Raw genomic sequence first — 25,484 nt, forward strand, 5'->3', positions numbered from 1 at the left:
GAAATGAGTGCCATATTCGTAATGAGCATCCCCAAATACCTCGAAAAGGATACCCATATAGCATATTTTGAAAAATCGTGTCCGCCATCTTGGATTTACAAATAAGTGCTATATTCGTTTTTCATCGACAAAACCGAGCATATCTGTAGGCACCTGATCGACAATGTCGGGCAAATCTGTAGGCACCTTTAACTTAATGTTGAGTTAAGCAAGATACAATTTCCCCACTTTTGAGGGAAATGTTATTCCATGGCATCATTATTTGTATATTTGTGTGCGTGCCGACGAGCGTAGTTACAAGTTGCTTACGCCTACATGAATTTGGTTTTTGCCTCACTTGTGACAGTTCGTTTGATATGAAACTATCATTCTATGCGTTATTATTCTAAGCTGGTACATTACAAAATTCCCGCGCCCGGAAGACTTCTGCGGCCGCCTCTGTGTGGCCTGAGCGTAATAGCGGCTAGGGAGTGGAATTCCCTGCCTGCAGACTTATTCCCCGAACACTGTAACTCAGACCTTTTCAAGGCGAGAGTGAGTTAGCATTATTTAGGTGTGCATGTTACATGGTCGTCCTCATCGTCACTTTCCATCAGGTGAGATGGATCGGATGTTTGTAATAATTATGAAAACACAGATATCTATTATATATATTTATTTAGTTATCTTTATTTAAAAACGACACATATTGATTATTATTTGCCATACACTTGGTTATTTTGTAACCTCAACCAAGCTAAAACATACACTGTGATATTTTAATAAAAGAAAAACTTCTTGTCTTTGAAGTATTCATAAACCACAGCGTCAGCGTCCAAATTGCTTGAGCGTTCTTGCTAGCAAAAATAATTGAGCATTTGATAAAGGTCTTCTTTGTATCCGTTAACGGAAGGTGCACTTTCAAACATTATGATACTACAGCAAAATAAAATACGCATTTTAATAATGTAACAAATATAATTTTATAAGACTATTTTCGTCAAGTGCACAGATATTTTTGTTAGCTTTAAATGCTCAGATCATTTATACTCTATCGTACATAAGTAGCCTGAAATTACTATACATATATCTATCTGTTGATGACTTCCATAAGATTATGGCAGACTTCGTATGATAGTATGGCAGCTCTTGTTTGGGAGACGTTGGCGGGAACTTCAATCGAGCGGGAATTATATTGGGGCACGGCACCACACGACACCCCATACGCCGATGCAGTAGCCAATTGATTACTTTTTCGCACTGCATACATACATTCCTGTTATTTGTAGAACGGCGAGGTTAAGTAAAACTACAGGCCTTTCTGACTACATTCAATAACAAATTGATTGAAATAACTGGCAAATGGCTTGTCTATTCCTTTCTGTTACATTTCATTGTGAGGCCCTGACGAGCTAGCGTGTGTGTGCTGTTTGATACGCTGATGTTTGAGAGGAGCTATATTATTACGAATTATAAGTACTTATTTCTATTTACCGAAGAAGCAATTCAATTGGATCATAATCAAGAGCCAGAAGAAAATGTGTTAGTTTATATTTCGTCTCAAATGTGGATAATGGGTAAATATTAAGAATTGGATTTATTTTATTAAATAAACACGTGGACATATATTTACATTGTTGTCTAGCAGTAGTTGTTCGACATTTTATCGGTGGACAAACATTCCTGTGCGTTTCTTTTTATAATTTTCATGATTGTAAGGGATATTTTTGTGCTGTTTTACAACGACTTGCAAAATACAAAATACAATTCTTATAGAGAGCAATTTCAACGTTTCATACAGAGTTTTAGTGGGACATCGATAGGGAGTAAATATCATTACTTTTAAATAATAAAGATCTTTGTGCTATTTCTAATCGTTTCATTTGAGTATTACAAACACCACCTCAAGTTCCAATACAATAACTTAGCACCAATTGTGCCAGTGCAAAATAATATGTGCGCAGCAGGTTTAGTTCACCAACATGCCTTAATTTATTGAATTTCTTTTCTTATATGTAAATATTTTGCCATTTATTAGAGACTTTATATAGATTATAAATAGACTTGGTCCAAGCACGCTACCTTGCGGAACTCCAGAAAGAACAGAAGCATCAGTACTAAGATGTTCACCAATTTTTACGCGTTGCGTTCGCCCACATAGGAAATCCCTAAAGATCATAAGAGCACCACCCCTATACCAATATGATATAGCTTGTTCACAAGCATGGGAATCGAAATGGTATCAAATGCCTTGGCTAGGTCAAGAAATACACCAAAACACTATCGTTTGGCATCAATTTCATCAGTAACATAGTCTATCAGCTGACTGACAGCATTTTCGGTGCTTTTTCCTGTCCTGAAACCAAATTGGCTACTAGATAAAATGTTATGTTCCAAAAAACTTACAAGTCTTTTGTTTAGAAGTTTTTCGAAAACTTTAGATTAAGATGTAAGGACCGATATTGGTCTGTAATTTGTCACATCACAATTCATGACAAATTGTGATGTGACAAATTACAGATGGCACAATTGTTTTTAAGATTATTTATCAATAATTCAACTTCCGCTTCACCTGGCGGAAGAAAAACCAAAGAATTAGGAGAAGATATAATGTCGAACTTAAACATATTCGAATTTGCATTTGTGGATGCAGATACGGCATCCGTTAACTGCTTACCTGTTTTAGAAAAATACTCATTACCAAGCTCTATTTGTCGATTTGCGTCATCAGCTGAATTGAATAAGTCAGTTACCAAATTTTTCGATCTTGATTAGCCATTTTAAAAATAAATAGCGACGAGGGTGCACAATTATTGCAAAGCAATAAAAAATAGTGTAGTAATGGAATGCAGTAACAATATTTTTAGCAAATATGTAATAAAATAAATATATGCGTGTCATTATTGCTGTATAGTGTGTGTATGTAGTATTAATAAATTGTATAGTTGAGTGAGGTAGTTATGTATGAGTGTGGTGTGTAGTTACATAATACATAGTTAAGAGGACACAGGAATTTATACAAAAAATATAAATGAAACTAGGTGCACGGATCTGTAACTAGTAATTTTTCTTGGCGCAGATTGGTGATGTCTTCTTCGTTATTAACCAATATTAGCTTCTTTTCCATCGTCTTGTCGCAGGAACACCTTCCCATACGAAACCCAACAGTACTTATAATTTCGTGCAAGATAATACAAACGTTGATTTTTGGGTGTCAGTTTTCCCGTTATGTATATAGGTTTTCCTGGACCTTCCATTTTAAGATGTGTCGTGTTTAGTTTGTTATTATTGTTGAATTTTCGTGCCTTTTTGATGATGTTTTCCTTTGTGGTAATGCTAACAAAATCAGAACCGAAGAAATTACATCTTTTTTTCCAATACGAAAAATTTCCTTCACTTCATGGCGCTGGTAACTCCAGCACGTTCGCAGTATCTGTGACAATTTTATAGAGATCTTTAGACTACCCCAGTTTTTTCGGTATATTCTTTTTCTCAACTCTAGTCATACTCTAGTAGAGTAAAGTACAGCATACGATCAAGGAATTCTACTTTCTCTTCAAGTTGTTTTATATGACAGTGATCTAGTTAACGATCGGATTCCAGATTTTTAATTTTAATTACCATATCGAGTTCTTAGGTTTTCGCGATTGTTACACATAGGAAATGAAACTATTTTTCCGGATTTAAATCGCGTATATTTGTTTTTTCAAACAAACCGACTTTTCGGGCCCTTTACAGGTCCCATGGTCACGGTTGACTGATTAAATGTAATATAATTTAATTACCATGTCATCATATTGCTAAGACATAAAGGTAATAGACTGTAATATTTCGGTATTCTGGGTAGTAATTCACACACACATTGCCGATTGAATGGACGCGAGCTTACTGTCAGATTGCTCTGTGGACGCGCGTAATAAAGACCGAATCTCTTCCATACAAGACGCACTGCATTCCTCACGTTTTCGCTTGAACCGGGTTGTAATACTCTCATTATCCAAAGAAGTTAGGTTCGGGGTAGATCCGTATTGGGATTGGGCCGTTGATTTATTCGTATTATCTTCCTTCTGCCCAGGGCGTTACAGGTGGAATACGTTTAAGTGGCACGTTGGTTGTGTCCAAAAAGTTGCAGAAATAGTAGCAATAAATAAATAATTTCTGTGCCAAAAACAGCGTGAAGATAACGCACTACCCGTCTCGAATCGGTTACATTTAGAGGTGGGCGTTTAAATGAAAAGCACTTAAAAGTCTGTTTTTTAAAATAAGCGCATAAGCACGCTTTTCATTTTAAGCGTAACCGTTGGTCACTGGTCAGTTCTATACGTACTCAACAATTTCATTTCATACATGCCTAAGTTTCAAGTAGCGCCATCTATGTTTCCTAAACAAATTAGTTCAACATAACGTTGCAAGGCAAATTGAAGCGCTCCCAAAGGGCCTACACGAGCGGGCGGGCCTTCAGTGCTCAAGGTTAACTTGCACCGCGAACAACTCAAGAATTTTAGCTAAAAATGACGAAATGTGCGGTAAATGAGTGTAAAAATACGTCAGACAAACATAAAACAGATACTAACATCACATTCCACAAGGAAGTAACGCGTTTCAACTTGTATTTTTATATAAATATTCATTATAACCGAAAATTAACCTACTACTAAAACTAACCTACATGAATTTTTTTGCCTTACTTGTGACAGTTGGTTTGATATGAAACTATCATTCTATGCGTTATTATTCTAAGGTTTTAACGTTAAAAAAATAAGCAGTTTTTTCCATTTCAACGGTTAACAACTACAAAAGTTATTTATTTATGTTTTTGAATGATTTTAAACGCCAATGAACAAAATGTTAATATAATAATGCTATGTCATAAGAAAAATATAACTCGTTTTTTACCAAAAAAAATCACTTGTCTTAATACCTTTAGTGGTCTACTCTTGCCTGTCGCTATCAACACAACACAGCTTTTTTACATAAAAGTATGCGCCTAAACGTTTTCTAAACGATTTTGTTTAAAAAAATCGTTTAAAAAAGCAAAACGTTTAAACGTTCAAAAAAATAAGCAGTTTTTCCAATCTCTAGTTATATTATCAACGCTCGGTTATGGTCGAATGTAAAATATAAATGTTATTTTAAAGATTATGCCAGATTACGACACAGTGTGTGCTTCATCACTTTTACACTGTCTGGACGGTCCACTTTAAATACTAGCCGATTCAACAAATCCAGGCGAATTAGTCACTTGAGCTGTAAATATTCGTTTCTTTATACGCAGTATCGCACTGTTAATTTAACTCAAAAAGTGTATTTATTTCAGAAACGATGAAAAATGAATTACTTCCCGGAAAGATCATTAAAATTTATGGATAGGTTAAAGTTTACTATAGATATCTAAACAATTTCCGACTTCCCTAAAATATATTTAGAAATAAGAGGGAAGATATAATTTTTTTTTTTAATAAATAACGCACACTCAACATAGCCCCGCACTAGGGAAACCTTGTGTCGCGGGTGCCATGGACACACACATAGACAACCACAAATTACATCCAAACTCACGAGAGAAATAATTGTAGGTCATACAACTATTTCTCCCGACCTGGGAATCGAACCTGGGACCTCTGCGTGGCAGTCCGGCATGGTAACCGTTAGGCCACGGAGCCAGTTAAATTTCAATTTCATTCACAGTTTTTGAGTAAGGTTTTTTCCAGAACTAGCTCACATAAAGTTTATCTCATTTTGAGTTAAGTAGATATTCTAACGCCGGTTTTGTTGACGTGTAGAGAATCAATTTTACGTTCAACATTGGTATAATCTTGTATTTCACATATTTTGAGTTAGAACTCTATTGTAAATTGCGAGCAGTGCGATACGTAGTAAATTATTTGCGAACTTAACTGCAAAGTAGTCGCGAGAGAAGTAAATATTTTATATTAAATTAAATATTTATAACGCATAATGTACATAACAACAATTTGCTAATTTGGGAATCACTTTTTTCAATCAACTTGCTATTGAATATCGTCAGAAAAATATCGTTGAAATTATCCCGTGTGCAGCACGACATAGTTGTTATTTATATTGTCACTCCTCCCCATCGAGTATGTATTCAGAAATAGAGCCGAAATAGGGGCCATCTAACCCTGGCAACTCATCAGGCAAACGGACTTTAATTTAAATATCAAATCTCGTTTGCGCTGAAATCACAAATTAGAAAGCTGAAATAGTACAGCGCCAACCACTGACCTATGTGTATGTATCCCTATATTCCAGAAATATTCTGTATTTATTGAGTTAAAGATAATATCTCTAACATGGAAGTAAAAAACGTGGAAATGGCGTCATGCGACATTAGTATTAAACCAGTGTTGCCACACGCACACATTTGAAAAGGTAAATTTAAAAGGTAATTTGAAATACACTATTATTAGGATTACATAATTTTGATTGATTATTATAAATTATCAAACGAAATTAGACAATAGTCGAAAAGTTTTGGTAAAAAAATGAAATTTATTTGTATACAGGTTTTATTATTACTAGACTAGTCATCTATAGCTAAGAATCCTATGAATATCAACTTCTTGGAACAACAGTAAAAAGTTGACAATCTACAGATTTTGTTAGCTTGTTAGTTTGAATGTTACCACATTCAATTGATATCGATATTATGTTTTATAACTGGCGGATTATTGAACTAGACATTGTTTTACACTTGCTATAATTAGGGTTAACCACGGGGTATAACCCTTTCGGAGCGGCTCCAAAACTGCAACGAAATTTTTATATTTGAATAAGTACTTGTAGGTAATTCGGGGTCGCAGATTTTAAATCTGGCGTCGCTTTGCCAATTTTCCGACGCCATTTTGGAAAAACTAGATAGCAACAATTGTATTACTCTGGGCCCTTCATTTCCTAAGCACAATTGTGAGTCTCACGATTGTATCGGGTTGGGGCAGTCGTTACCCATAAACAATTTAGTGTGGGCCTAACCATTCATTTTCCTAGTTTATATTCAAGGTAGTCTATTCAAAATAATCATTTTATTTATAAAAATAAAACAATTTATTGAAAAAAACTCAAACATTTCTTCTCTGCAAAATAAATCGACATCGACAAAATAAATCATCAATTGATAAAATATCAAGCATGCGTTAGAACATCTCCTGAAGGACGAACGCCTCTTGTAGTACGAGTTTGCTATTATAGGCCTGCTGCTTCCATTTCGGTTCGCTCAAAGGAATGTTGTTATCTTCGCTGTCTGAAGAAGAGAAGATAGCATCGTCCATGACTTCATTAGGATGCAGGTGCACATCCTCTTCTTCATCATCACTATTGTCTCCTGAAACACATACTATTTCTGCGATAGCAGCAACGCTTAAAATGTCTACCATTGTTGAAAAATTATGAAAAATATACAGATGGATTTAGTTTTATTAGACGCGAAAAGTAACGTACGGCCCAGATTGATACAATTGTGCGGGGAAAAGTTGTATTCAAAACACTTATTGTTTATATATCTAATGAATCAACAAATAATAATTAGCTATACTCATAAAAATATGTAGAAAATGATACTTACAATCGCCAAATCCGGAGTCACAATTTTCCACCAAACTGAACGTGTCCGAAACGGGTGGCTGACTGACGTAGGCGCGATATTTACGCAGAAATTTAAGGCCTGACTTTTGCATAATCGTGTGGCACGGGGCCCGTCCAATACTGACATAAAATTGATGAGATAAATTCGATTTCGCGACCAGCACAATCGTATTAGACCGTCCCGAAAGGGAGGAAACGCATCTAAAGCAATTTCTTCGAGAACTAGCGTAACTGACTTTTACACGCACACATTTGTTACCAAATACGCTTAAATACGATTTTGCTACACACGAATATTAATTGATATTAGCTACGCAGACGTGTGTGTATACGCATCTACACGCTACAATCACAGTATTAATTATTTATTGTACTGTCATCGTACTTTAATTAACACACTAGTCTTCAAATCTATCCGATCACTGGAAGGGTTGAAATATTAAAACACTGTCATCATAAAAACCTTTATTCTCCCTGAAATATGATATATTTGTTCAACAATTATACCTTTTCCTGAACTGACTGACCATGACAACACCTACAGCGTCGACAAGCTTGTCAAGAAAATGAAGATACTTATTTCCGGTGAAGCGAATTATTTGATTTAAGAAAACTTGACGAAAAATAACTGACAATGCTTCCGAAATGTTTTTACAATTAGATGTGGTCTATAAATTGCGAAGGCGGCTCTAAGTTTCATTCATATATTACCTGATTAACCAAATGATTTATTTCTTGCGTGGGAATTGCCCAAGCTTTTAGAATTTTTTTATGTTATTCATAGGTATATAATCTGATATCATAAAATTCCTGGAGTAAATGGTGCTATATTCAGTAGGTACCCAGCTTCTTCTGGCCGTTGCTTCTGAAAGTAAAAAAATCAATACAAAAATTGCAAATGTGAATCATGCCTAAGATAGTAAATCTAAGAATTCAAGCGGATGAAAGAGACGCATAATAAGAATTAAAATCAAAGAAAATCTCCATTCTCATAAAGTCTTCATTTGATATTCCACGAGCTCACACGCTTGGTAAAATTATCGATACTATGCCTCTCCTATATATATATTGCCTTTTTTTCTATTAATATTTTTTTTATATTATATAAGTATAATTTTTTTTATTTTATAATATTTTTACTTCATAACCATATATAAAAATTAAACTCAAATTAATATTTACTAACTATAGTTAACAATACTCGCGCTATTGAGAGCGTCGTCGGGAGCAAAACATTTCATCATTGAATATTCTTAGCTGTTAAATACCTGTAAACATTATATGTTTCACATTGGTACCGCTACAGTAAAAAAATGTTTAACTAAACCAAAACCGAGTTTTTAAATACGGAGTTTCTACTTATCGATAATTTGATTACAACACGCGGACCCAGTACCACAGTGCGTCGCTAGTGCAAGCAATTCATTGCGCGTCATTTGAATTGTTCTTTTGACGGTGGAGATGGCTAACAACCAATGTACATTGTATTGCCTGGTTGCCACAATATATTTTTGTTTCGAAATATTTATATCGAATTGTTCAAAATATTTGGAAATACAGAGTTTCAGTACTTACCCAAGAAATTAAATCACTCGCGGATTATATTTTAAACTTTGCCTTCTTACGGAACTTGATATAATGGCATATTTCAATTTTTTTGCATAAAACAATCTTCTTGTACATTTGTACGACAACTGACGCGCGTCTACTCATAAGCTAGGTAACGCGTCTATTACTAATATTTATTTGGTCTGTGATCTCTAACAATGGAGGGCTTATCCATTCGGTGGCGTGGGAAAAACAGCAAAACATCTAATTACAAAACAAACGGAATCACATTTCATCGGTAATTAAATATGTAATTTTTCAATTTTCGTCCATTAAGCAAAGTTCAAGTTAAAATGGTCGTTTTGAAGCGAAACATTTGACGATACCCGTCAATTGTTTCGAATTCGGACTGACCAATCGGAGCGCAGTTGTCACCGTAATGATTTGGCAGAATAGTTTTCAAACAAATTAAATGATATTTAGTCTCTATCTCTGGTACCTCAGGAACCGATAAAGTTAGCAATATCTATGAAGATCGCAATTTATAATATACTTACTTACAAGCTCTAATAACAAGCAGTACAATAGCCAGTTAGAAGTTCTTAATAACGGCATAGGCTGCATTAATAAGTTCTAAAGTAGACGTATAAGCGGCTACAGTGCCGCTGTACCCTCAAAATGGGCACCGATTTATACACTATGGATCCTGCAATGGTCGTAAATGTGTGTTAGTACGAAGATACAAAGGAGAGAGAGAAAGAAGTTGCGCGCGGTTAATGCGCGCGGTAAATGTGCGTGTAAGTAATATAAAGGGCTATGCGAGTGGTAATGTGCGCCTAAGTATCTAAAATAAGTTCTTGTGGCGATATTTTGGGGAAATAAACAAAACACATTTTATTGCTTGTAAAGACAGTGGCCTTGCTAACTGGAAAGTGATGGAGGATATGATTGCAAATAAAAAATGACAACAGTTTGATAAAATAAGTTTTCCTTTTAATACATGCAAAATAAAAGTGCAAGTACCAGTTTATTGTCAATATGTACATAGATTTCAGCTCAAATTTTTACGCGCGCCTTCTACATATGCAGTTTTTTGTGTAAAAAGTACATTTAATTAGAGTGTGTGAAGTTTGAATTTAGTTTAAATAAGATATTTTAGCTTTGTTGGAAGTTTCTTTAGGGTCGTGGGTGAAAAAGAGTGAAATGGATTCGGTTTTTACACATATTTAAAAATATATAAATAACCTAAAATTGGTTTTATTAAAAACTGTAAAGGCGTCTCTGTTACAACAGCTTTTAGAGTTTACTAACACCATTCTACCGATTTAGCCGTTAGTATTCACCGTTGTAGACCTTTCGGTTTCACAACTGTGATATTCACGAGCTATTGTAAGTTTTTAGTAGTAAAATTGCTGTAGAATTCTCAAATATAACGGCCTAAGCACTACTTTAGAAATATTTCTCTGCTATAGATATAGCGTCCAAAGACTGTAGTAAAATAATCTTATTAAACAGCTCCAGGCGTTAGAAACATACTATATACCACCTAAAGAGTGTTAAACGAAGCTAATAACTGCATTCAAACACTTCTAACTTCAAAAACCCTCTACAAGACCTCAAGATGTTATAAAAGCTTTAGAAATATACGATATACCACCTAGCGTTTTGAAAGAAGCTAATAACTGCATTCAAATACTTCTAACTTCAAAAGCCCTCTACAAGATCTCGAGATGTTATAAAAGATTTTGAAATATACTATATACCACCTAAAGCGTTTTAAAGGAAGCTAATAAATCCATTCACACACTTCTAACTTCAAAAGCCCTCTACGAGACCTCAAGGTGTTATAAAAGCTTTAGAAATATACGATATACCACCTAGTGTTTTGAAAGAAGCTAATAACTGCATTCAAATACTTCTAACTTCAAAAGCACTCTACAAGACCTCAAGGTGTTATAAAAGCTTTAGAAATATACGATATACCGCCTAAAGGTTTTAAAGAAAGCTAATAAATCCATTCTAACACTTCTAACTTCAAAAACCCTCTACAAGACCTCACGGTGTTATAAAAGATATTTATAACTCTGCTGTACATCAAATGCCCATACAATACCTCTATGACTAGTCTTTCTATCCCTGTCAGGATTAATTTTACCGTTGTACGGCTATTGTACGACTTGCGCCTGTTTAATTACATTAATACGCTACTGAAGAACTTAAGTACTATAGTACATCCCTTAAACAGCTAGTATACAACTTTTAGGTTGTACAGAGATAATATAAAGTAGCTTGTATGCTTGGGACTAGTAGTGTCCTTCAGATCTTTGCGATTTAAAGCTCTGAGTGGCACTGCAATAGTTAAGGATAGGCGTGTAGCTTACCATCAAGGGCACGGCTTCTTCTTCTTCTCGTCGTCACTAGAAGCTATAAAAAAGAAATTGTCAGCTTTGGATAACTGTACAAAGGCATCTCACGACGACGCTTTACGTGTTCAATACATCAACACATTCAGACATTTACACTCCTGGAGCGACCCTGTAGCGCTTCTGGAATGTTTATGCAAGCTCGTATTGACACGCTCTGTGCCATCGTGAGACGTCGAGTAACTTCGTTTATGGAAAGGCTTGGACGGAGTGGGAATGGTTTAATTCGAAAGATGTTTTCTCGCCTGGCTGCTACGTCGGTACAACCTCTGGCTCGAATTTGCCATGCAGGTAGAGCTTCATTAAAGCAACTGAGTTTATTTTATCGTTTTTTTAATTCATTTGACTTATTTTGATTAGCAGTAGAGCTCCTTGTGAAAGAGCTCGTCCGGGGCCTACTATGAGCTCTTAGAGCAATCCTATTTAAGCCTGTAACTTGGATTGCCTGAGAAATTCGCACTATGACCTCACAAAAACAATTCACTTTCCATGCAGTTTATGTTCCCATTCCAAATCCGTTCACCTTTCACGTTTCTTTCATAGCAAAATCGTATCATGACGTGCCATTTGCCCTGTAAAAATAAGCAATTCAAAAAAGTTACTCCGTGACTAACTTTTTTAAGACTTTGTTACATTTTTATGAAATTTCGTTTAAATTTTATAACATTTTTAGTTTCATAATTATTTGTTATCTTTTTAGGCTGTATAGCCAATTGTCAATAAATAAATACTATTAACTATTGAGCGTTTTCGAAAACAGCACGATAATGATACGTAGAAAGGAAAAAGGATAAGATGTACATAGTAATTTAAATTTAAAAATTTTATTGCCTGAGCGAAAATCGTAAATTAACTTTTAAATAGTGCCAAATTTGACTCTAATGCAAACACAGACATATCTAGATATATGTCTGTGAATGCAATCAATGAAAATGTATAAATACAAGATACGTTCCAATTATGTTATCAAATTACAAACTCACCTTATTAATTTCAATGATAATGACTAGACATGACATGTAATCTTGTCGTACGACAGTACAGTATGATTGAAAAGTTGTCAATATTACAAAACAACGTAATATGTATAATTAATAATAAAATTAATAAAAGAATATAATTACTCTCACTTTGAACACAATCGGTTAATAGTGCTTGAACACTCCCAGGATAGTATATCTGTCTATTTCTTTTAGAAGATTTAGTCTGTAGTTCCATCTTACTCTTGTTAAATAGCCTAGTCAATAATTAACATTTAAAAAGTAAAAGTCAACATCCCCTCCTGCCATTCCCGTTCAACTTTGCGTAGGTCATGATACGAATTAAAGCAATTCAGTTTCACCATGTCACCGTGAATTGCATGGAACTTGGCTGGTTGCTTATAAACTCATAGTAGGCCCCCAGGGAAGTACTGCCACCTTACCTATTTCTGCCGCCAAGCAGTAATGTCAGCATTACTATGTTCCGATTTCGGGGTAAGGGCACTGGTGAAATTACAGGCACATGGGTCTTGTCAACTTATGTCTCAGGGTGACGAGCGCAGTGACAGTGCCCCTCAGATTGTTGCGGTGTTAAGTTCTGAGTGGCACTGCAACTGTTATGGACAGGCGTGTAGCTTACCATCAGGCGCACGACTTAATCGTCCAGGCACTTGATATTATAAAAAAGTGTGATATTTTTAATTATTTTGTTTTATTTTTTTCTAAAAGTTATTTGGCGTTTTAAAATTATAAAGTGCACGAAATAAGTAACACTTAGCTCAATTACAATTACCTCATTCGGTTCCTCACACTTAGCGACACAGAATCACATTAATTATTAATTTTTAGAGCTTTAAATCATACTCAAGTCCTGACTTGAGCATTGAGTAGAGTTCTGGAATACGACCCTAAGGGTGTCAAAAAAAAACTTTATGACCATGTAAGAATACCGAAAAAAACGTTATGCATTTGGCGTTAGTGGTCAGAACTTATTTATTTGTTTACTTACTTATTTTAACATAGAGGCGATTTAATTTAATAAAATTGTAGACTTAAACATGCTGTACTAGAGTTCACTATCTAATTTCCGTGGCAGTTTTTATAATTTGAATATTGAAGTGTAATATCGTATAATTGTTAAATAATATTGCACGAGTACGAAGAAAATAATTAACTGGTTGTTCTTGGCGATCTGTCGTCTTCACAAGTTCGTCTAGAGCCTTTGAACTTTGAAACTTTAATTGAAACTTAGCCTTGAAACTTTATTTCGGAACATATTATTTTACAAACGAAAACTTTGAAAAATGTATATCGTATGCTATACGTATTCTATTAGTTCAGTTGATATAAAAAAATCATTGGTATATGCAAAATACCTACAGAATACAGAGGTTTTCTTGTAAAATTTCGGGGTAAGTTTGTGTTGTTTTTTTTTATGGTGAAAATTAGGAATCGTGTTTTCACACCATATACTAATCAGTGTATATCCTTAATTTTACTATGATTTTTTTCAACCTGATTGATTCAGCTTTAAAACTGTGATGAAACAAAAACTTTAAAGTACAGTTTCTGCGTAAGTACTTGGATGACAAGAATCCATGGCAGCGACTCATTTAGCTCTTTTGATCTTATGATATTTGAAATAAATTGAGTAAATGATAAACATGCACAAAGAATGTTTATTTGCAAAGAGCGACGCTAGAGTTTCTTATTAATTCTTCTCATGGGAATCTGCCTCTCGAATGAATAGTAAGTAGAGCTAAATCAATGTGCCCATTTACCGAAGTGTAATTTGCTTACCTATGAAATAAAAATGTATTTGAATTTGAGATTTGAGTTTGAATACCGTGTTGGGAATAAAAGTGGCAACACTTAAAAAAGTAGTGTTTTTTAACCGACTTTAAAAACAGAGCAGCTTCTTCGTTTAGGTAGGAGACTACGGTTTTTTTTGTGTAAGTTTTAATTCAGCATTTGTGAACCGATTTTCATACTTTATTTTATTTGTCGAACAGTGGGCACCTCAGTATTGGTCCCGTTCAATTTGAAGAAAATATTTTATCCCCTAGTTTGCAACCCTTAGAGGGTTGCAAACTAGGGGATCCGCCTTCGCGCTCTTTCCTTTAACCGATTTCAATGAAACTAGGCACATGGATGTAATTCCGATAAAAAAGCCAAAAAGCAAACTTTAAAGGTCATCTTTTTAAACCAAACAACATTTTTAATTAATATATTTATTAAAAAAGGAATCGGTTGCCTTCCGGTCAAGTTACAAAGTATTTAAGTATGTACGTGTTACAGTGCCAGGCTACAATTTATTTTCATATTATTTCCATATGACGTTTATGAAGTCGTGTTTTTGCTATGACACTCACACTTTCTGTATCCTTTTTGCGGGGATTTTGAGGAAGCGCTTTGAGAGCTTGTGCTTTGAGAGCTTGCACCAGAGCCCGACTTGCCCGACTTGCCCGACTTGCCCGACTGATCGCCCGACTTGCCCGACTGGTCGCCCCTTAGTTTTGACATCAGGAGCAAGACGACTATAGCTCCTCCGATCACTGGTATACCTGTCTTCGCCCAATCAAGCGCATCTGAAATTAGGCATAAAGTGTATAAAACGCATCCATTTTGCAAAATCAAGCTCGGACTTTTGTCAATTTGTGTATCACAAGTCGCTTAAAACCAAAAGATTATCGAAATAACTTTAAATGTACTTAATTTCGATCCTGTCAAACGTTAATGACATTAAACTGAGTATCAAATAATTGTCACTTTGACGTTTTGAATTTGGTGGGTACAATTTCACGACTTAGGAAAAAATGTGAGGCAGAAACTGACATACGGCTATAATATTTTAATAAAAGATTTCTGCTCTCGTTTACATCATGCAACTATAAATATCCAGTGCCTATGTGCCTAAGTGCGATAGTTCGAATAATTTGTTACTAAAAACACAGAATTGTCTAGGTAGGTGCATACTTAATAAAAATTAAAAACGCACCGTAATAAATCCTAAGTCATCATTGTATAAAGATTTAAGTTCCTTAAATATCAGTTTGAGGTGATGTAAAATAGAATAAGCATCCTGTATGAATTTGTTTACATATCTATCTATCTTTAGTAATAAAAAGTTCTTTTACTTCAACTATGGCATAAAAAACCACATAAACAAAAAGGCTGTGTATCCCCGAAATATTTCCATTAAGACGAAAACAATTTAATACAAGAAACGTTTTTTATGAGCTTGTTTTATTAAATAAGATGTTTTAAAAAAATAAAGTTTTGATAAATTATTTTATCTTAATCACATTATCATATATCTATCACATTATCATATATCTATCACATTATAAATATCACATATATCACATCATAAAAAAGTCATGCATTTTTTAGATCTTTCACATTTGTACTACGATTCTTAAAATACAAATGGGTAGTTTTCAGATTAGTTTTCTCCTTCTCATGAAGTATTATTTAATATTCAAGTGTAGTAACCTAAAACATTATTTAACATTTCACGATAATATACTTGGAGATTTAAATAATAAAAATTGCGACCAAAATTAGGTAGAGAAAACTCACATTCGTGGTACGGCCGCTTGTACATTTCTTTGGCCAAATTTAGCATTTAGTGATGTATACGTTAGACAACACTGTTCTCGATTCTGATCGATTTTGAAAACAAAGGGACGAAAATTATTATGACCTTAGCAATATTATATAACTCTTTCGTTACAACGTTTAGAAACGTTTCGTTTTTTTTCAGTTTCGTAGTATCTATTATCAGTAGTATCTGTGATTTCGATAATTTTTGCAGCACTTTCCTCGAATGTTCGAATATAGTGAGCAAATAATTACATACATCATCGGAAATGTAGTACGAGTAATACAAAAAATATATAATGCAAAGAATTAACAGTGCGCTCTCTTTATAAAAACCTGGAGTTAGTCATACGTATGAGTTCGTTGCTTTCGAGGACGAAGGTGGTCTAGTTTATTCCACCTAAGATGCTATCCACATATGTCGAGTAGCAGAGTTAGAAATCCGAGAAATAATAAACAAATCACAAAAATTTCACACGAGGTCGTCATTAAGTAAACCTCTTCTGATTAATAAGACTTTACCATATTTTGTGAGCAGTAACATTTTCATTTGTCTTGGCATTCATCAATTTGATCAATTACCAACAGAAAACCATCTAGTAAAATTAAGGCAGTCGCAAGTTCATATATTGACGTGCATATTCATAATTTAAGTTAATCGATAAGATCGTCTTTTACAAAAGGATGTTATATAATAAGCTCATTTTACTGGAAGGATAATAATTTTAATATTTGAAGTCGATTAAAAAGTAAAGTCTTAATTTTTTTTAAGTAATCAACATTTTTTAAAAGCAAGTAAAATTAAGAACTTAACTATCTTATTCTAGTATTTTTCTACTATATTAATATTAAGACTACTTGTAATCAAGAAATATTTGAACAAAAATTATTCTATTTAGAATCGATTAATTGAATGGTATACGCGTGTTTACGCGTATTCCGTTCAATCAATCGATTTAGAGTGAGCGGAAGGTTTCCATCACTAAATATTATTGTAACGTCACAGTGGGTACAAAAAATGTGGCACGCTTGGTTTTCATACAAATTGCTGTACTTGCGGCGTCTATCAAGATATATGTCTGTGGTTTCCTCTACCTAATTTCGGTGGCATTTTTTATTATTTAAGTATCCGAGTACAACATCGTAATAAATAATATTTCAGGATACTACACTCGAATGTTCAGTATTTAATAATACAATTGACAGCTTGTAGGAGAGTCCGCTGGCATATTCGATAGGAAGCGTCAAGAAGCGTGCATGTTTTTAGAGCGATGAAAAATAAGCAAAAGTAAGATTTTTTTATTATAGCCAATGATGGGACGAGCAAGTCGTGCACCTGGTGGTAAGCAACACGCCGATCCATAACAGTTGGAGTGCTACTCAGAGCTTTAATGGCAATGATCTGAGGGGCACCGCTACTACTGCGCCCAGCACCCTGAGACAAAGTCACGTGTGCCTTTAGTTTCATCAGCACCTTACCCTTTAAAACCGGAACGCAGTAATGCTCGCATTATTGCTTGGCGGCAGAAATCGGTATGATACTTAGCAGTACTTCACTGGACACACTTTTTCACAAGCAACTCTACTGGTAGATAGGTGTGTCGTCGTAAAACAAGATGATTATTAACATTAATCTATGAATAACATGAATAAAAATTAGGGGGCTGCAGAGTTTATTCATCAGTATCAATAAATATAAGTTCTAATAACGACATTTAGCATGTGATATAATTAAATTCCCGAAGATCATCGCTCTGTGTCAGGGCGGGCGACCAAGATAAGGTTTTTTCTTTTTATATAATAAGTGCGCATTCGACCTCCATCTCACCTGATGGAAAGTGACGATGAGGTCGTGGATGTAGCATGCACATCTAAACAATGCCTATTCACTCTCGCCTTGAAAAGGTCCTAGTTATAGCGTTCGTGGAACAAGTCTGTTGGCAGGGAATTCCACTCCCTAGCCGCTTGTCATATAAATGTGGAAGCGAATCGCTTCGTGCGAATCCTGGGAATATCCACAACATAGGGGCGGAACCCGATCCCACGTCTAGTCCTCGATGATGGAAAGGGGAAGGCGGAATCCAATTATGCAATTCCATCGCACACTCTCCGTGATATCTCCTGTAGAATACCGATAGATAAGCTGGGAACTCTACGGCGGTGTCCAAGGCTCTATAGCTTCGCCTCTACTAATTCCAAGCACGAGCAGTCTGTTGAACCCAAGGTGGCCAGTTGGTATTTAGCAGAGCCATACCGTAAGTGGCAGCAGTACTCCACGTGTACGACCGAACTTATGCTTGCTACAGCAGAAGCAACTGTCCCGATGTGAAGTAACGCCTCACTTTGGAAAGGACGCCAAGCTTACTGGCTGCATTTTTGGCCATGGATTCAATGTATCTGCCGAAGTTCAGATTGGACGACAGGTCCATTCCAAGTAGGTGAAGATGATCGGCTATCGATTTGGATATATCACGAAAAGTAGGAGTCAGGTGAAAGGGCCTCCTTTTAGTGGAGAAAAGACAAGCGTTTTGGTAGCATTAAAATTGACAAGATTGGCATCGCCCCAATCGCAGACTGCCTTAAGTGTCAAATTCAAACGACTAACCATGGACTCTCGACAAGACTGGGTTTCTTCTACACTGACCCTTACATTGGTCAAGTACCTGTCCACAATTGTGCTGTCATAAGCAACCAAAGGCACCTGGAATCAACATATCATTTATATGCTGCTTGAAGAGGGTTGCGAACATTACAGTTTGGAAGTGTAGCCTTCTAAGACCACTTGAGTCGAACGTTCACTCTAGAAATCCGAAGTTCAATTGCAAAGACGCCAGTAGTAGGAAGCTCATACGAAGGCAACTTGCTTAAAAGGCTTGCCTACCAGACCCTGTCGAAGGCTTTAGAAATGTCTAAACTCACTGCAATGGCTTCGCCATGCCTTTCTTTAGCCTCGCTCCATAAGTGAGAGGCATACACGAGAAGATCAACTGGGGATCGCTCTCTTCGGAATCCGTACTGGCGATAACTGAGAAGATCGTTGTCTTCAAGGTACGACAGGAGACGGTTGTTAAGTACACGTTCGATAGTCTTGCAGAGTATGGAAGTGACTAAGATAGTTGACAAGGTTAGCTCTGCTTCCTTCTTTAGGCTTCCACGACCTGGGAACTACACCAGTCTCAAGTGAGAGGCGATACAGGCATATGAGAATAGGAGACAACTTCGGCGCACAGTTACGCAAGACTATTGCTGGAATTCCATCTGGCCCGCTAGTTTTATGCACGTCGAGACTTCGCAGTGTTCTGAGTACCTCTTTTTGGCGTATGCAAACTGGCGCCATAGTGCAGCTAGTCTGAGGTAAGAATAGATCCAGACGCGAACTAAAGTAGGTGATAGGCATCCTGCTGGAAAAGAGGCAAGCTTGGCTCCTATGCGGCGTACATGGTCGAACTTGTCCCAGCGTAACGTGTATTTGCTCTTCTTGGCGGCTTTATTAAAGGCTTTCTTCAGTTTCCGATTATTTGGAGCTTTGCATAGTCGAGCATTTGCCCAAGCTTGGTACGCAGACCGTTTTTGTGCTTCACCACGACTAATCTGCTGAAGTAAAGCAAGCCTGGCAGGGATATGAACCAAAAAAATGGCGTATTTCGTTCCAATCTGCTAACCTGTATCGCCACACCCGTCTCGTACCACTGGGGCCCTGATTGGTGTTTAACAACAATGTAATCTGGCTATGTGGCAATGTTACTTTTTATTATATTTGCATTATAATTATACTCATAAATATTACACAAAAATAAAACGACACTATAAATAAACTTATATATTTATAAATAATGAATCTTTACATATGTTACATTTGATTTTCTCAAAAACGCTAAAGTGATAATTAATTCCATATTTGTTAATATTTCGACAGCTGTACGAACGCGTTTCAAGAACAAACTCCTTTTTTACGTCCTCTGGTTGGATATTTTAGTCGATCAGGGTCTAAGTCGCACGGATTGGATTTTTTTCTTGTTAGGAAATATATGAGTAGTACTGTGGCTCCGACCACTGGTATACCTATCTTGGCCCATTGTATTATATCTGGAATTAGGCACAAAGCTTATGAAATACATTCGTTTTGTTACTTTATTATACTACCACTATACTATGTCTTCAAATTATTTAGGTAATTTAATATAGGAATTGCGCCCCCATTCAGCTTTTATGATGACATAAAAGCTGAAATTATTGGAGAAAAAAGTTACTTTGAAGCCAACCCTACACAAGCACCCACCTAAGGGCGCGTTCCCATTATGTCGTAACGTTTTATTTATCGTTGGACGACTGTCGCGTCTAGCCTGTTCCCATTTCACGACTGTCTGTCGTGACTATGTCGTGGACGTTTATGTCATCGTTGAAAGACTGTCGTGTCTAGCTATTCCCGCTAGATCGTGACGACAATTTATCGGTTCAAGGCGGCCGTCTTGTATTTTGAACGACAAAATCGTTTGAAGCTACGATTATCTGTCGTCAAATTTTTATCGTGACGTTTTAATTATCGTCCGACGACTGTCGTTCTGGCTCTTCCCATAGTCTGTCGTCGTAACGTTAAAAAAATCATGAACGACAGTCAATCGTGTTGTGCTATATGTGAACGACTTCATTTAAATATACAAACCGCGACACAGTGGGAACGCGCGCAGATCATGTCACACGTCGCTATTGAATTTAACTTGATTTTTGGGGAAGCCCTGTTTTTCTTTTTTATGCTTCTGTAAAGGAATGGGAGTACAACTGTTCATGATATAAATATAAAAGACAAAGAAGGAAGTACATTACTTAACAAAACCCATGAGGTAGTCTCGAAAGTTTCGTTGAACACCCGTAAGTAAGTCTCGAGAATTTTGCCTGGCGTATGTACGCAATAGCATACAGTCCATGCAAAGTCCGAAAACCAAATTTTTGACTAAAAATTCTTTGTGCAGTTGTCCTGGATTACGAAGTACAATCCGGAATTAGTATACGAGAAATTATCTTAGTGGCAAGCAGCAAATTCACTGAATTGTTTCCCAGCTGGCACTGTTTGTAGCGTAAGAAACACTGAGTGTGTAGAAACATCCGCATGGATACAGTCCATAACGTTTTAACATATTCTGTCATGTATAAAATATATGTGACATTGTTCTAAATACTCGAATTGCGTTTTGTTCTAAAACTGCAAAAAAGAAAACCACAAATGAAGTGAAAATGTATTTATATTCCTACAACTCTCATTTGCATTTACAAACTTTCTTTTGGAAATTTTCAACTAAGGCAAGATTTCAGAAAATAATATTTTTTAATCCTAAAAAGGTTTTCTTGGGTTTGGCGATGCACCGATGTAATTTGTGAAACCCGGTGACTTTGTGGGGGAAGGTGAAAACAAAGTTATTTTGATCATAGTCGTTAATCTTGAATAGGAAGGCGAAAATCGCTGCCGCCACTGAGAATAGCGAGAATATCGGGAGCCAATACCATAATTCACAGTGACTCTGCTGATCTGCAACAAACACAGACAACACTGAGCAATGAGAGAAGATGTGCAATGTCAAACTGGTGCCTGACGAGACTCAACTTCAGGACATTTGGAAGAATTACTTACTACTTCACTTCAAAGTTCTTCTATTAATATAAATCATGACACTTCAGTTTAATAAAAATTTGGGTGACATTCAATCGATAAATTTGCTTAGTTTAATACTCGATCCACGAAAATTGTAAAATCACATTTAAGAAGTTCGTTTGGCTGTCGGTAAGTTTTTAGGGCCACCTAATAAAAAGGACAAAAATAATTGCGCAGGACAAAATAAGTAAATGATGGACGACCCACCCAGATGTTCTAGCCTGCACGGCCTCAAAACCAACATTCTCTCCATAAAATAAATTGTTAACAATGTACTCTACACGTGAAATTAAGATTATTTAAAATACACGTGTATTAATATATTTATACGTAGCCAAATTCAAATTCGATTTTCTTAGGAAATAGCAGATATATTATAAGCCATGTTGGCAAGTTTTTAATGGATTAAATGCAAATATTAACGCACACACACAACGCAAACACTCAACATAGCCCCGCACTAGGGAAATCCTGTGTTGCGGGTGCCATGGACAACCACAAATTACACCCAAACTCACGAGAGAAATAAATGTAGGCCATACAAGTATTTCTCCCTGTCCGGGAATCGAACCTGGGACCTCTGCGTGGCAGTCCGGTACATGTTACATGTACATAATATGTAAAACTAATCATACATTTAATTACGATATGATACTGTAATAAACACTACTGGCCTTTTTGGAGAAATTTGTGCACCTGTCTAGGTACCTATTTTTAATGCTAACTAATCATTTGAAAAAACTTTTAATAATGCGGTTATCGTACATGGTTTTTTGAGTTTGTATGTTTAATTGATGATGATTTTTCAAGCGCCGTGCCCAGTTATGTTTAGAAAGTAGTGTTAAGTATAAACCTGCGACAATTCCTACGAATACTTTTTCAAACGAACATAATATATTTAACTCATCAATCCATTGACTTACAAATAAATGGACGACGGGTCTAATACAAAAACCACGAAAAAAATGTCCCAAGTCAACCTATTTAAACGTAATGACATGTAAAGGAATATGAAAAAGCTAAAACGTTGAATTTAAATTGTAATGTCATCGCAGTACTGTCTAATTTTGCTTGCTTCGCTGTCAGTCGAACAAACGAGGACTAAAGCGTGAATGACGCTCTGTATACGATTTTAACGCCCTATAAGTTCGGACACTTTTTAGCGCGGACCCGACGTCCATATAATCATCAATCGTGCAAATTCGCTATACGTCTATGAATGCGCCTTTCTTGTGCTTAACTTTGTGTTTCAAACGTACTTCTCGTTGTACTAGGGTAATGTTCAAGTAACTTTTCTCTACCCAATTTCCGTGGCAATCTTTTATTATTATTTTTTTATAATACCAAATAACAGGGCGAACAAGTCGTGCGCCTGCTGGTAAACGACACGCCTATCCATAACAGTTGGAGTTCCACCCGGACCTTCAAATCGCAAAGATCTGAGGGGCGCTGCCACTGGCACCCGTCATACTGAAATATGACTTGACAAGTCCCATGTGTCTATAATTTCACCAGCACCCTTACCCTTCCAAACCGGAACGCAGTAATGCTCTCATTTCTGCTTAGCAGCAGAAATAGGTAAGGTGGCAAAACTTCAATGGGCGAACTCTTTCTGTAAAAGCTCTACTGCTACTAAAATCTATTTGAGTATACTACTCTCGAATATTAATTATATTTAATGACAACATTGTAGAACTTTTCAATAAAAAAAAATTGCCACCAAAATTAGGTAGAGAAAACTAACCTGAAAATTATCCACTACATACCTGTACCCGGAACACAAGAGAGGACTCAAGTTGCACAATGAGCTAAAGGGTCACGACGCAGCTACTGTCCCGCACTCAATTTACTTACCGACTGTACAACGCACATGAAATCAAATACTGTAAGTCATTGACTTACAAATAAATGGACGACGGGTCTAATACAAAAACCACGAAAAAAATGTCCCAAGTCAACCTATTTAAACGTAGTGACATGTAAAGGAATATGAAAAAGCTAAAACGTTGAATTTAAATTGTAATGTCATCGCAGTACTGTCTAATTTTGTTCGCTTCGCTGTCAGTCGAACAAACGAAGACTAAAGCGTGATTGACGCTCTGTATACGATTTTAACGCCCTATAAGTTCGGACACTTTTTAGCGCGGACCCGACATCCATATAATTGTAAGTCAATGCTGTAAGTCTAAATTGTTTCGTTGTGAAAACACAATTTGAAAATTCAAAAAACAAATACTGAACAGCTCTTATTACATATAATGTGACCGACTTCCAAAAAAAGGAGGGGTTACGCGATTACGGCATTTGTGAACCGATTTTGATGGTTCTTCTTTGTTGGACCTAACTACTTATGGGGGTACCTAAGTATTGGTCCCATTATATGCGTGAAGTCGATCTCGGCTGCATGAAGTCGATTGTAACTGTATACAGTAAATGCGTGAAGTCGTTATCCGAGACCTCGACTGCATGAAGTTGATAGACGCATTAACTGCAACATCTAGTCAATCTGTTAGCAGCCTTAGCATCAAGAGAAAAATAAAAATGTTATACCGTAAATAAGGCATCTGTAAATAGTGACAATATTATTTTTGTGAGGCAATATACGAAACCCGAAGATTTCTCAAACCGCATTAATATTTTAGTATAAACCAATAACGTTACGATTCCACATTTCGACTCATCCGTAGAACAAAGATCTTTGTGCAAAATTACTTGTTTGTATTACTTGTTCTCAGGACATACAACATTTCGTTCGTTATTTTGAGCTGTGGATGTTAGATCGACCGTTGTTCGATGTTATGTTTCCGAAACGAAATAAGGTATATAAATACTCAAAACACCTTTACATAGGCCTTAGTTTCAGTAACGAAATTATTCTTGTAACGTATTTATTCCCTTTTCGCTATGTAATCACATTGGACCTTTCATTGGACATTCTTCGGATGAATCGATTTATTTGGCGAACGATTATGGAGTGGATTCCCTGCCTGCAGACTTATTTCCTAAACTAAACAAAACTTAAACTTGGGCGAGAGGGAACAGTAATTATATATATAGGTGTTCATGCTCTACCGTCGACCTCATCGTCACTTTTCATACGGTGAGAGGGAGGTCCAATGCGCACTTGTTTTTTTTTTATAAAAAGTTTACACTAGAATTTGCAAAAGCTTTTCACGACGACAGGTCGTTGCAGACTACCTGTATGAATAAAACGTGGCAGTTATATTCGTTAATAAGCTTGATCGATTGGCGAGATATATTTTTTTTACACTGATGAACGCTAGTCTTCACTGTGTATGTGACTTTAGCTCATTTTGCAACGTATTAGAGATACCACAGGTGTATGGAAACTGTTTCAGTACATACCTCCGTCTCCTCTGGATGGAGTGCTCATCTTGACAATTGTGGAAGGATTCTTGGTCGGCGAGTGTGTAGACAGATTCTACAGGCACATTGTAGTTACTTGCGTAATTTTATCTATGTCAAAACTAATGTTGGCCAAGTCGTTTGATTGTTTGCTACATTTTAATTAGACTTTGTAACAAGCACTCATATCTGGTTTTCTGTTTCAAACAGAAAAGAATATATATATAACTCTGTCAATTTTAACACGTTTTTGTCGTTTGTAGATTAGGTGTCAAACTAAAGATTATACGTCCAGTAATATTTGTGGCCATATGAAGTATTCATAAAAAAGTATGA

At 36.0% G+C, this 25,484-nt stretch overlaps 1 protein-coding gene across 4 annotated transcripts; it reads right to left on the minus strand.

Annotated features, from left to right (window-relative positions):
* Positions 1 to 896: 896 nt before the first annotated feature.
* On the minus strand, positions 897 to 25,397 carry LOC113235440 (corneodesmosin-like). 4 transcript variants are annotated; one of them, XR_003310865.1, is made up of 5 exons: positions 25,149 to 25,397; positions 14,905 to 15,120; positions 11,511 to 11,553; positions 9,687 to 9,835; positions 897 to 1,239 (listed from the first exon to the last, which is right to left on the minus strand). XR_003310865.1 is itself a non-coding variant. In XM_026471122.1 (4 exons), the coding sequence occupies exons 1-3, from the start codon at positions 25,174 to 25,176 to the stop codon at positions 11,513 to 11,515; spliced, it is 285 nt and encodes a 94-aa protein (XP_026326907.1). In that variant the 5' UTR covers positions 25,177 to 25,397; the 3' UTR covers positions 897 to 1,255; positions 11,511 to 11,512. The 4 variants fall into 4 exon arrangements, 1 of the variants encoding a protein (XP_026326907.1); XR_003310863.1 differs by lacking the exon at positions 897 to 1,239 and adding an exon at positions 8,257 to 8,446 and having other exon boundaries at positions 9,691 to 9,835; positions 25,149 to 25,396; XM_026471122.1 differs by lacking the exon at positions 9,687 to 9,835 and having other exon boundaries at positions 897 to 1,255.
* Positions 25,398 to 25,484: the final 87 nt, after the last annotated feature.

Source organism: Hyposmocoma kahamanoa, unplaced genomic scaffold (genome assembly GCF_003589595.1).
Source record: "Hyposmocoma kahamanoa isolate Upper Pololo Valley unplaced genomic scaffold, ASM358959v1 87, whole genome shotgun sequence".
In the NCBI taxonomy this organism is placed as follows: domain Eukaryota; kingdom Metazoa; phylum Arthropoda; class Insecta; order Lepidoptera; family Cosmopterigidae; genus Hyposmocoma; species Hyposmocoma kahamanoa.